A 13,618-nucleotide genomic window follows, 5' to 3' on the forward strand; every position below is an offset into this window, starting at 1 on the left:
TCTTGACAGAAAAAGTCTCTCAAGAAACATCCCTATAAAAGAGGGAAAGAAGGTGGGTTTCTATCAAAATGAGTCAGAGGGAATGTTGAGGGTGGAGCAACAGGCAACCAGAGCGAAGCGTATGGGGCCCTGTCCAAGTCCGTGAACTTTGCCCTGTCCCATGCAACACTTAATCGACACCCTGCTTGCACACACAGAAGACATACACTGCTTCACACCTGGGAGGCAAGACTAATGTGCTAGAGACGGAATGGAGACTCAGAAACTCACAAAACTGGCACAATCTCGCCATTAAATATGGAAAGGATGAACCCCACAAAATGAGGTAACCTGTCAATATTCTCACATGACACACGCATATGACACTTAAAATCTTAAATATTTTTGCTTTCCGCTCCTTTCTCTGTCTCTACGACCACTTTGGGGGCAGGGTAAGGATTGTTTTGTTTTTGTTGCTATGAATACATCGAATCTTGACAGTTTTTAGGGCAGTGAATTGCACAAGGACTTTGGAGTTAGACCCAGAGTCACATTCTGGCACTGGCACGGCTCAGCTGGGTGACATGCTGATCCTCAGCTCCCCTGTCTATACAGCAGTCCCTGTGGAGCTAAGCAAGACCTGACTCGGGACTCGCTCCCCAGGGCACGGTAAACGTTGTCCATGCTATATTGCTCTTCAATAACACCCTTCAGATGGCTCACGTAAGAGTTCATCAAATCCATATGCTTTTAACTCACTCTTTACTGGGCACCTATTGCGTGGGAGATACTGCCTTGAGAACTGTGGGTGCAGCGTAAACCCGGCAGACTGGGCCCCCGCTCTCATGCTACACCTGAACAGACAAACCAGCGAGATACCAGATGAGACAGGGTAAAAACAAATACAGATTTAAAATAAGAAGCTTAATTCTCCCTGTTGAAATAAGGGTGGCCATTTCCCTCTTCTCCTTTTTCTTTGTTCATTTACATTGAAAACCAAAGTACTCACCATTGTACTTGCTGGAAATGTACACAAATCCTGTTGAAGACCAGACTGGCAATGTGTAAGCTGTATGACTTAGGAATGTGTGTCTCAAGGCCCTGGAAGCCATCTTTGGGATGTAAATATCAAGGGAGTCAGGACCCACCCCCCAGTTTCTGTGGGAGGGCAGGAGCCTAACTTCAGTAAGGCTCCTTGCTCCAAGTTGCGAAACAACCTCCTGCCATAAAGATAGAAGTTCATTTTCCCTCTAACTAAAGCCAAGGAGCTAACTCAGGTCGTCACTCCAATGACAAGGCAAATGAGCTGCGTGGGACAAAGGGTGCCGTCAGGTCTTCTTACCCGAGAACCAGTTACGGTTTACTCTGAAAGACGTGTGTGATGGGTTCTATCTGCCTGGCTGTACGCACGGCTGAGACTATTTCTGCTTTCACAGTCTCGTAGTGGATTGCCTGTGATGCACATCATGTTCTGGTTTAATGCTATTCAGTAATAAAAGTGTTTTCTTTCTCTACTACCTTTGTGGAAAGCGTGTCTGGATTGAGAGGTTTTGTTTTCAATTTTCTATCCCCAACAACGGTGCCTGTAGGATGACTTTCAATGGGGTGACCAGGGAAGGCCTCTTTAAGAAGGTGCCCATTACATGGGGACTGATTAAGGAACCCGCCAGGCTCTGGCTGGTGTGACTACGTGGACTGAGCATCGGCCTATGAACTGAAAGGTCACTGGTTCAATTCCTGGTCAAGGCACATGCCCGGGTTGAGGGCCAGGTCCTCAGGTGGGGACATGCAGGAGGCAACCAGTTGATGTTTCTCTCACACATTGACGTTTCTCTCCCTCTCTTTCTCCCTCCTTCTCCTCTCTAAAAATAAATAAATAAATTTTAAAAAAGGAATCGGCCAGGATAAATCTGGAAGGAGAACCAGGAAAGAGCATTCTGACAGAGATGGCTAGGGTGGCAGCACTGTAGGAAAGGGACAGCAGGGATGCCCTGAAGTCCAAGTGCAAGCAGAGACAACCCCACAGGGCCCCACAGGCCAGGCTGGGAGCCCGGACTGTGCTCTAACAGCAATGGGAAGCCACAGCCACTGAGGCACATGCAGGGGCCTTAACGACTCAAGGTAAGAACTGAAGTTTAGAAAAATCCTCTGGTTGCTACAAGATGAATGAATTTTGGAGGACAAGGGTGAAGGCGGAGAGATGGGTCAACAGTCCTGCAATAAGCAGTCCAGGAGAGGCTACGGTAGCGACCAGAACAAGCGAAGACAGAAACAGACCAGCTTACATGTTTCAGGGGAAGAGTTTATGGACTCGATGACGGACGGTATACGGAAGTGAGGGAAAGATTATTTCAGTTGCCTCTTTGACACACTGAAAAGCACCCAAAGTCAGACATCCAGGACACGCGAGGTCTAGAAACATTCCATACAAGGAGCAGTCAAAGGAATGTTTAGCCTGGAGACAATCGGGCTGTTAAGTAAGCACAGTTTCAGTCTTCAATACTTGAAGGGCTCCAATGACATCGTCAACAACAGCAGCCACCCCACTGTTAACGTTGCAGTTATTAGTGCATGTGTCCATCTGCACACTAACCTGCAAGCTCCTCCCGGCACAAATCATCTCTTATCTTTGTGTCTCCATCTCCTCCGCTGTCAACGCTAGTGATAAGTGACACGCTCACTCCTGGCCAGGCTGCGGACCCTGCCCATCTATTCTTATTGCCCCAAATCCACTCTGACCAGTGTGGCGGGTTTTCTTCTCAATCCAGACCCTCCCCTATTTGGGGTACTGCTGCCCGCCCATCCTGGCGCTTGTCCCAGAGGGCACAGGCGTACCCTAGGGTCTCCTCCTTTAAGTCAAATATAATAAATGGATTTCTCCTCGCAGGACAGGTGTTCTGGGTTGGGTCTGTTTTCCTGTTTGCTAGTTCTTTTGTTTTTTAGGTATCACACTCTTACTGGAAACTAATTAGTCAGAAAGGGCACAGGCATGTACTCTAGCAACATCTCAGGGTAAGGTTTCAGCATCGTTAACTTGTCTCCACCCCACTGCCCATGCGTAGGACTACTCACAACTCCCAAACACACCCATGGTCATAGAGGAAGGCTTCCAAGAGCTCTCACAGGGCCGACTGCCACACATCCGCTTGCAGGCAGATCAGCGTGTGTTATTCTATCCTGTGTTAGAGGTGACGCACAGTCTTGGGCAACGGGTTCTTGACTAGGCCTTTCTCTGACTTTTGTCTCTCCCTACTCCGGTAACACCACTAGTAGCGCATGTACCTGCAGCAGCTTCCCGCCCCAATGAACACTCCATGCACACTCCCACCCTGGCGATGGAGGTCCGCTCCCAACTTCTCCTGAACACCGAGACCCAAATGTAACACTCACTTCCCCCTGCCTGGCCTTTTCCATGGTCTTTCCCCATCTGCAACATTTCATTCAACCTGCCTCACCTCTCCTATAAAAATTCTACCCACCCATCTCACGTTTCCTGCTTCTCAAAGCTTTTCCAGCCAGACCCTGCAAAGTTTTAAAATAATTTTTTATCCCCAGTCGAGGACATTTTTTTTTATTGCCTTTAGAGAGAGAGGAAGGGAGAGAAAGAAAGAGATTAAAAAAACACAAAAACCCCATCAGTGTGAGAGAGAAATATCAATTGGTTCCTTCTTGTACACTCCCCAACTGGGGATTGAACCCGCAACCTGGGAATGTGCCCTGAACGGAAATCGAACCCACCACCATTTGGTTTACGGGATGACGCTCCAACTGCCTGAGCCACTCTGGCCAGGGCCAGACGCCACAGTGTGATGTGATCTCTCCCATAACACCTCTCTGTAGCCCACCAAGAACTCTGGACTTCTCTTGAGATAATCATCTTTTTTATAATTTATTTTGACGTTACTCGTATACTTACCTTCTACTCCCTGCAAACAGGACTGTGTCTCCCTAATCAACTCTATCTACTGCACCCTACTTTCCCAGAAACTTAACAACTACTTAGGGGACCTAAAGGGGCCAGTGTCACAGGGCATTAAGGAAATGAGAAGGAAAGAAAGCAGAGTACCACTTTAACTCGGGCTTCCTACTGTAGGGTTTACTTACATTATGGTAAGTGTCACATAATCAGTACCAGATGGAGTGCTGGCATGCAGCTGGCACTGAACAAGTATGAGCTGCGTCATCAAATGAATGGAAGGACGGTTGGAAGAGCAATCAAGGTGATGTATAATATGATACACAGTCACGCCCTTACCAGCCTCGCAGTCCACTGAGAGTTACAAAACCATAAAAACCGCATGACAGCGAGTGAGTAACACAAGTCAGCAACCAAAAGGTCCAGGCTCTGATGCAAAGTGCCCTCAGAAACTGAGACTCTTGTGAGAAAAGCGTGTGAAGACTTGAACCCAGGTCCGACAGAAGTCCTCACACACCAGATAAGGGAGAACCAGCCCTGGTGAGCGCCACTCAGCACATAGAAACAGCTAACAGTTCAGGAGCACTTATCACATGGCCCGGCGCTGGTCTGCATGATCTCATCTCATCCTTACAACAGCGTAGGAGGGAAATACTGTGAATTATCCTCATTCTACGGATTAAGCAACTGAGACACAGAAAGGCCAAAGTCCCAATGCAGGACATAGCTTTGATGGTATAATTTAAAAATGAAAACAGATAATAACAGTGAAATTTGTTTTCAGAATGTTACCACAGTAAAAAGTTGTTTGTTTTGGGCGGGGTGTAGAGTGTGTCATTGTAAAAAGTCATTAAGCTCAAAATTGACAGAGAGCCAGGGGCACTCCCATTTATGAAAAGGATCCAGAGGGGCTTCACACACGACTTTGAGGGGAAAGTAAGTCAAGGGCCACAGGGAGGCAACAGAGGTGACTCACACAGACTTTGATAAGAGCTCCTGATGGCACTTTAACTCAAGCCTGTTAAAAGAGAGGGAATTTGGCCCTGACCAGTGTGGCTCAGTGGTTTGGATGTCATCCTGCAAAGCGAAGTCACCGATTCGATGCCCGGTCAGTGCACATGCCTAGGCTGTGGGTTTGGTCCCCAGTTGGGGCGTGTGAAGGAAGCAGCCAGCTCAGCCAGCTGGTGTTGCCCTCCCTTTCCCTCTCTCCAAAAATAAATACGAGAGAGACAGAGAGGCAGAGAGGGATGGGGTAGGGAGGGAATGAATATGAATGAGAATTTAGACTGCCAAGGTAAAGGAAATGCTAACCGAGGGGAAAATAAGATGCCCTCACAAGCTGCAGTTGAGAATCAGACGTAACATTAGGTGTTGGTAAGATATTTGGGTCAAAATAAAGCTATAGTAATAGCATTACAAGCTGGCTAGTTAAGCAATTTTTTAAAAAGGCATACAACTTTTGTTACCTGAAACCTCTGGGAATAGTCTTTCTGGAGAAACAAGATTCCCTGAGAACTAAAGAAAAAGCTTTGAGTATTAGCAGCAGCTTTTTTGTTTAACCATTTTTTAGACTTTTCTTTCACAAATGTACTGCTCTTCAGAGAACAGTGAGCAGGGTTAACATTGCTAAGTGACGCCGAGCTATGAGGATACACAGAGCTGATTGGGACCTGACACACAAGAAGCTGCAGATGAGGGCGGCATATCCTACAAGCAGCCCCAGACGAGGGTTTGTGAAAAGTGTTCTTTCGGTCATCGGTACTTGACTACATGACCTGTTAACGTGGCTTTCTGCAACAGTCAGCACAGGCCTTTACGCACATCTACTGAGCCACCATTCTTGAGCCCCGCTCGTGTGCCTGGCAGGGTACGGCACGCGCGGCGCACACCTCTGGCTCCTGGCACGTCATTTCAATGGGCAGCGCTGCTGTGATCAGGGTGGCCGCACCAAGTCATGAGGTTGTTCTGATTTGCAGTCCAGCTCTGCCATTTCGCACCTCAGCGACCACAGACAAGTGACAACACCTAACTGAAGACCTCTGCCCTTGTATTTCCTTCTGTACAATGTGGACAAAACACCAAGCGTGTGTACATACAGAAGCACAGGCAATCTTGCTTGCGGGTTAAAACTATGCCAACATTGGCGAATCATCTCCCTCAAACCTCAGTTCTCTCCTGTATGTAAGAAAGACTACACCTATGTTTTGCAATGTCTGCTCCTGCAATAAAACCCCGCGATCTGAGCAAGTCCGTGAGCAGCCATGAGGGAATAACAGGACCTGGGCTTACCTTCCTGCCATAAAACACCTAGAAGAATGGACAAATATGAAAAACACTGGTTTCACACGCTGGACGGGAGCACAGGACTGCAATGCCTGGGAGAGAGGGGACAGAGTGGGCTGTGTGGCGCCCCAGATTCCCACCAGAAGACATTGGAGTCAGGGTATGCTTTCTGACCGCACCAGAATAAAGTTAGAAATCAACAACGAAAATCTGTAACTCCCCCAAATGTTCGGAAACTACACAATATACTTCTATATACCTCTGAATCAAAGAAGAAATCCTAAGGGAAATTAGAAGAGATATTTTAAGCAGAATAAAAAAGAAAACACATCTTACAAGATTTGTGGGATGTTGCTAAAGCAGCATTTTGGAGAGAAATTTACATCTTTAAATACTACATTAGAAAGGAAAGATCCAAATTCCTGTGATCCTATAATTATATAATTTTAAGTTGCCCCCAAAATCTAATAGACTATTTTCCTAAGTAAGAAAGGACATCTAGGAAAACAATACCTAATATTCATACAAAATGTAATTTTCACAAATCTATTTAAAGTAGTCTTAAAATAGTTCCATCTTTATGCCAATCACAATTGACATTTTTATTTTACTTATTCTTAATATTTTAAATTCTTCACCAATTCCCTAAAGGCTATAAAACGATTAAGCTGCTGTAAGGAAATAGTTGCAAATCACTTCCATGACCTGCCCTGGGTGATCAAGCCCTGCCCACCTCCTCCGCCTATTTTTGTGCCCGCCTAGCTCCCTAAGCTGCAATCACTATAGCCTTCTTTAAGGTCATCGGAAGTGTCAGAAATTTTCTACCTCTGGCCCTTTGCACAAGCTGTGTCCTCTGCTAGGAGTGCTCTTTTCCAATCACCTCATTGGCCAACTTCTACTCATCCTTTAGCTGTGTTTTTTCTAATTGAGACAAAATTCGTTGACACCACTTACTTTCGCTTTGTGGTACTTGTTACCGTTTTAAGTTATATTTACATACAACTTTTTTGTTTAATGTTTGTCTCTCACTCTCCCTGGTAAACTCCATGACAGCAACACCGTGTCTGTTTATTCATCCCTCTAATGGGCCACCTAAGGGCCTAGCACAGAGCTTGGCACGCAGCAAGCACTCAAAGATTTATTACATGAGTGAATGAATGTCACCGTCATTTGCTTTCATAACGGTGTAAGTGCCCTAAATCTGAGCTTCCAGACGAGCCCTAGACACAGAAACACTGCGGAGAAAAGGATGGCTTCGGCAGCAGAGACAGCCTCTCAGAACTCAACAAATAAATGCAAGTGAGAACTGAGGACTTTGCCTCAACACTGTATTTATGTGTCAGTTCATCACACAAATAAAAATAGTATTCTGGATTGCTAGGCAAAAAAGGCCAACCACTTTTCCAAAATGTCAAGTTATACAAGAGAAGCACATACAAAAACAAATATATAAAGAAGTCATAAGGACAATTAAACACATAGATAAATATCAGCAATTAAAATGAACAATGAGAATGGGTGGTGGAAGCAACCGCTGGGTACAGACCGCAAACACAGACCACAAAGAAGAGAATCTGCAGTGAAGAGTCAGAAAGAGAATGTTTCTGCCCTCTGGGGGAGCAGAGAGCTAGCGACACATCAATTCTGAGACTTCCTAAGGCCGCCCGTCAACAATCCAGCCGTAATGATCTTAATGCACAGCACTCTCGGGCCCTGAAACACTCCAGGGCACTTCCCTGTCTCATCAGTGAGATCCAAACTCTGAGTCTGGGACTACTAAGGGGTCACCTGCCTTCTCATCCAGCCTCATTTCCACTCCTTCCTTTACACATGCTGTTTCTGCCAACCTGCTACCTGTTGCTCTACATTCTCCCCCGTGCTTTGACCTTGCCTTGCCAACCACGCTAGGCATTTACAAATGCCCATTCTCAGCACTTCCAAGCCTTCCCTATTTAAAATCTCAGGGGAAAGTGATTTCCCAGCAAGAGCCCACAACCTTTTCACTTTCTTAGAGCACGTTTCATTTTTTATCTTGTATTACATCTCGCATGTACCTGTCAAGCACCACAGAGAAAAGGTTTGCCCCCCCATACACACAATTAGCTGCACCTCCCACTCACATCCCAGCAAAATGCAAAACAGCTAAATATCCTCCCATGGGATTTTTATTGAAAAGACACTTAGTGCACCGCCCCAGGATATTTCTGGACAGACACCTGGCCAGCCCAGCACTATCGTTGCTGGGACTGCGTGCACGCCTAGTAGGTCCAACTGTAGAGAACAAACTACCTACAGCAAGCACGGCTAGGAAGCAGTATTCAGACAACAGGACTGCAAGTACGGAGAGAACGCTGAATTCAAGCTTCCACAGGGCAGCAAACAAGAATGCAGCAGTATCACACATACTCACTTCCCCTGACGGGGTTTTTTGGTTGTTTGACTCTTAATTTAACACAGACAACCATGGTCAAACATCATTATCTTGGGATCAGAAGAGTAAGGTGCCCTTTCATGCTGAATGAACTGGCAGGAAAAAACTAAGTAAGATACAACACCGATGACGCTATAGACAAGTATGCACAAGGCGCCTCGCTGACGCTACCGTAAGGAAGTGCGGTCCTTTGCAAACAGTTGGGTGGTAAACGTCACTACCCAAAACGTCACGATTTAGAACACAAGCATGGAATTCAGAAGATGGCAGGATGCTAGGTGTACAAACATGCTGTTTTTTCACGGAGGGAAAAACCAGAAAGTCTAAACTGGGAAACGCTTAAGAAAATTATGGTCTGTCAAGACAAAAAAAAAAAAAAAAAAAAAAAAGGCATGCAGCCATGAAAAGAATACATATGAGCTATTTTTGAAAAAAGACCATGAAGTGAATATACTTGTATGTGGGTCAAGACTAAAAAGGCACTCTAAGAAATGAGCGTTCTGGTGGGTTAATGTTATGGGCTGAATTGTGCCTCCCCCCGAAACTCACACACTGAAGTCCTCACCCTCAGGTACCTCAGGATGTGACTGTATTTGGACTCAGGGTCTTCGAGGAGGTAATTGGGTTAAAATGAGGTCATGAGGCCGGGCCAGTCCTATCAATCTGATTAGTGTTCCTATAAGAACGCATTAGGACCCAGACAGGCACAGAGAGAACACTGTGAAGGCTCCGGGAGAAGACAATTTACAAGACAAAGGAAGAGGCCTCCAAAGGACCTAACACTGCAGACACCTTCATTTTGGATTTCTAGCCTCCGGACTGGTGAGAAAATTAATCTCTGTTGTTTAACGGTGCTCTGTTATGGCAATCCTAGCAGACAAACACAGCTCATGTGGCATGTTTACAGGTAAAGACTTTCTTCTTCCAAGTTTTTCTTAAAGTATCTTAGATTGAATAACAATGGTTCTAGCAACATGATACCCTCTGCTGATGCTCATTCTCTCTCCTCTCACTCTAGGGAGGGTTCTTTTTAATGTGGCCTTGCACAGGAGAGGGAGCAAGGACAGAAAATCTTCACTGCATCATGCTGAAAAAAATGCTGTTACCATTACTTTTATTCCATGGGAGACCATGTAAAGGACAGACTGGATAACCATGAACTCCAGAAAGCCCACTGCCCTCAGCATCGGGCCACACGTTGCTCCAATGATAGGTAAGAGCTGGCCAGCTCATCTTCTAAGTACAGCTGTCCACCAGGGAGGGTCTGGCCTGTCTCCAAAGCCGCAGCGCCATTTAAACACCAGATCAATGGTTAGCTAAGACGACCTCGAGGTGCTGGCATTCTAACAGATGAAAGAGAGAGGATATTTTAGGGCATGGGAAAGGACTCTAACAAAAGCCTCCTAAGGGTGAGAAGGGCAACAAATGCTGCCTACTCTGCAGGTCTGCCCAGAATTCTCCACGTCCCAGAGTTTGAGGTCCATTCGTATGGCACAGGACAGAAGAGGTGAGGCAGAAACAGGCCACCTGCTTTCCTAGACACAGAGGAGTAGAACCGGGCAGAGCCAGAAGGAGGATGGGCAGGGGCAGCTCAACAACGTTATGAAGACAGGCAAGAACCAGGAAAGCAGAGCAGGACGGGCGGGCATTTACAAATCAGCGAGAGGGAGTCTAGAAGCCATCTGTATGTAGAGATTCCGGTGCAGACTGAACTGTCTTTTTTCTCTAGTTTTTTCCTGTCACCTTGCACCCAGAGGGGACAGTGCTGAGGACTGAGTGGAATGTGGTCTAGAGACAGCTTCACTGTGTCCTCACAGGTAGTCTGTAATCTTGGGGACTCCAGTCTTAGGGACAAGCCTAGCAGAAAAAGGTCAAAGTTCACGTACGGATCGGACAACAGGGGCCCGGGGGTCTTGGGTCTGGCTCTCTGAACATGGCAGGAGTCTGGTCACCTGACCTGGGATACAAGAGTAGACAGAGGACTTGCCCCAAGTCCGACATGTTGCTGATCACCTAAGTGACCAAATAAGGACTGTTTCTTACTCACCTGGCTTAGCATGAACCAATTAACAGTAGGCGCTCAATAAATGTTTTCTGAATGAAAGGCTGAATTAAATAACTAAACAAAAAATAAAAATCCACTGAGTAGCGACAGACTTGATTTCACAGCCTGGGATTAGAGTGGATTAAGTAAACACAACTGTGGCATAGAGAGAGACAAAAAGAGCGGAAGTTGTCATTCATGTGCCCCAAATGCCACTAAAAGCACATTAGGGCTGCCTGAGTTACCAAGGTACGGGCTGAGCTGTCAAGTCTAGTTCAGAAAACTTAGCCTTCCTCAGTGCTGTCTAGACTAAACCCTTCTCAGTCTGACCCCTTCGCTCTGGAAAAAGAGGGAAAATGGAAACAAAGAAATGGGGGGAAGGGATATTTTTCAATATTCATCTTCCCCCTTAGGCCTCCATTTTTGTTACCCCAGATGGGTACTCAGAAATTCCTTTTCTCTTAGGAACCTCAAGAATCTTTTGCTTAGGTATGCTCAAAGGGCTTCTTTTTGGTAGTTTTAGAGTAAGGGTATATAGTAAGCAGACACATACTATAAGACCAGATAGAAACAATGATCCCTAGCATAATCCAGTCTCAGGATCCTGGATGAGGGTAAGAGGAATTCAGACACACATATTTGATGGAATCAGCCACCTCCGGAAGCCTCCTCTAAGAAGGAAGTTGTTCTGGGGTCCCCAAGACCACCCATGTGTGCATAGCTGTACTTGTGGCTAACTTTTATCCCAGTGAAAGGGTATCAGTGAGGGAAAACACAGGTAGAATCTGCAGAAACCCATGCACAGGCTTTCTGATGTTCTCTCTCTCCTGTGAGGGTATTCCCCAAGCACACTCCCTTTCACAGCGGCAAGCGATGCAGGGCCTAGGTAAGTCCGTTACAGACACAGCACCTAAGGTGCTCGCTGTTCTTCTGTGACATGTCACACAGGCACCGTGTTTGTGCCTGTGGAAGTTCATTACAGACGAGGCACCCAACCAAGGTTTTTACTGGGGGCTCATCACATAGGCACTGTCAGCCTAGCAACCATCAAAATTCCAGATGCCCACAAAGAAAGCAGGTGTTCAACATAAATCGTATTGTCTGTACAAAGAGACTAGGCCCAGTGAACCACCCTTATCAATTAGGGGTTGGAGAGAACAGTTCAAGTGCCAAGTTCCCAGATGCCTGGGAGGGGCCAACCTTGCAAGCAGAGCCCTTCTGAAGAGAGCAGCCTCAGGCTTGTTCTGTTACCTCTTTTCTAAAGTGATTTGTAAATGTTGCTGATAAGACTGAAGTTCCTCCCCAAGTAAGAGATGGTATTAAGGAGCTGCCAACCTAAAGGTTATACTAATTAGTTGTATTTTGCAGAAGAAAGAAGAGGATAAGATTAGGAAAGTGACCTGCCCAGAGTTATACCAACATAACAGAGGTTTTAAATCAGGTGGTCCTATAACTCTACTTTCTATTCTATTGTTCTCCTCCTTTAACTAGAAATCAGATTAGCATTAGTCTCCCAAGTCCTGCTCAACCTGCAATTGAATGATAAGTCTGAGAGCTACAAAAGCAAGGAAGAACTAGGTCACTCTGCCAAAGTGCCTAATCGGCGTTTCAGCTTCACCCCTCACCAGAACCACAAAGCCACTCCCAACTAAAGCAGGCAAGTCTCCATTGCTCTTCTCCTATTGACAGCATTCCCTTTCCATCTTCTAGAAAGCTGTATGGAGAGAAAGAAGCCCCTCCCTTCAACACTTACACACAGGTAGGAGAAGAAAACTGACATTTACTGCTCACCTACTCCGAGCAAGGCACTTGATGCTTGAATTCATTTAATCCTCAAGAACCACTTCATTTCACAGATAAGGAAACAGAGGCTCTCAGAGTTGAACTAACTTGTCCAAAGCAATGCAGAGTAAGTGCCAGTGCAGGGACCAAACTTAGGTCTAGGTCTGACTCTAAAATCTGTGTTCTTTCCACCATCCCAAGCACACCTTTGAGTTGCCTTTCTCCCAAGGTAAAGATTCCGCTGGCCTAAGTGCTCCTTTTTCCTCTGAAGCAATCCCCAGATCGAGTCTGTGACCACTGACATTCACTCCTGCTTCCCTGCCACTGTCCCTTCAAACACACAATCTTTTACCCAATCTAACGCCCCCTCTAGTGTCACAGAAAAACAATGCGCAGTAGATTTGAATTTCAGAAAGCACTCCCGAAAACACTATTTCATGTGCCCTTCACGACAATCTCGTGAAGTGGGCAAAGCAGGTAAAAGCACCCCCATTTTACCAAGAAAGGTATCTCCCCAAAGCCAAGGAATAAAAAGCAGGGGAAGTGAGGAGCAAAGCCTCAGATTTTGACCTCGGTCCTCGGCTCTTCCCAGAGCTCCTCCCTGCCGCCCCCGCCCCCCGCCTCAGCGAGGTCACAAGGTGCTCCTTCGTCTCGAACTCGGGCCTGTAGTTCACACGTCTCTCCCACGCTCACCTACCCGCAGCATCCCCGCCTGTGCTTGCACACGGCCCACTCCCCCGCGACTCTCTCTTTCCCAACCCCCTCCGCCCACAGGTTTCCTCACCCGGCCGAACCAGCTCATTAGCCCCCTCACAGGCAGTACGCGACCCCTACTCCTCCTCCTGCAGACCCTCGCCCAGTCTCCCCGCTTTGGCGCCTCGGTCCCCGACTCCTGTCAGCCCGCGGCCAGGTCGGCCCAGGCTACCTTCTCCAAGGATGCAGGTCTCTGCACGGCCAGGGAGCGGGCCAATGACAGGACCGTGTTGAAATAGAAACCCCGCGAGGTACTGGAGCCGGAACCGGAGCCGCAGCTGGAGCTGCCGCCTCCCCGGGCCACCACCGCCGCCGCCATCATCCCAAACCCAGCGGGGTTGACCGCCGGCTTCCAGCTCACGGCCCACCAGCTCCGGGGCGCATCGCGCACGCGCGGCCGCATCCGCCTTCCCCACCACGTGATCTCTAT

General features: G+C 47.1%; 1 protein-coding gene and 1 long non-coding RNA gene across 2 annotated transcripts in view; one reads left to right on the top strand and one right to left on the bottom strand.

Moving 5' to 3' along the window:
• PI4KA (phosphatidylinositol 4-kinase alpha) overlaps positions 1–13,596 on the bottom strand; it is a 99,641-nt gene extending 86,045 nt beyond the window's left edge. Inside the window, exon 1 of the mRNA XM_024557165.3 lies at positions 13,361–13,596. Within this exon, the coding sequence (XP_024412933.3) occupies positions 13,361–13,591 (231 nt within the window). The 5' untranslated portion in view covers positions 13,592–13,596. The remainder of the gene's footprint in view (positions 1–13,360) is intronic.
• Positions 9,077–10,404, top strand: LOC128781361 (uncharacterized). Its single transcript, XR_008427323.1, has 2 exons — positions 9,077–9,431; positions 9,628–10,404. It is a non-coding gene; the product is annotated as an uncharacterized lncRNA (long non-coding RNA).
• Positions 13,597–13,618: the final 22 nt, after the last annotated feature.

This window comes from Desmodus rotundus, chromosome 7 (genome assembly GCF_022682495.2).
Source record: "Desmodus rotundus isolate HL8 chromosome 7, HLdesRot8A.1, whole genome shotgun sequence".
NCBI lineage: Eukaryota > Metazoa > Chordata > Mammalia > Chiroptera > Phyllostomidae > Desmodus > Desmodus rotundus.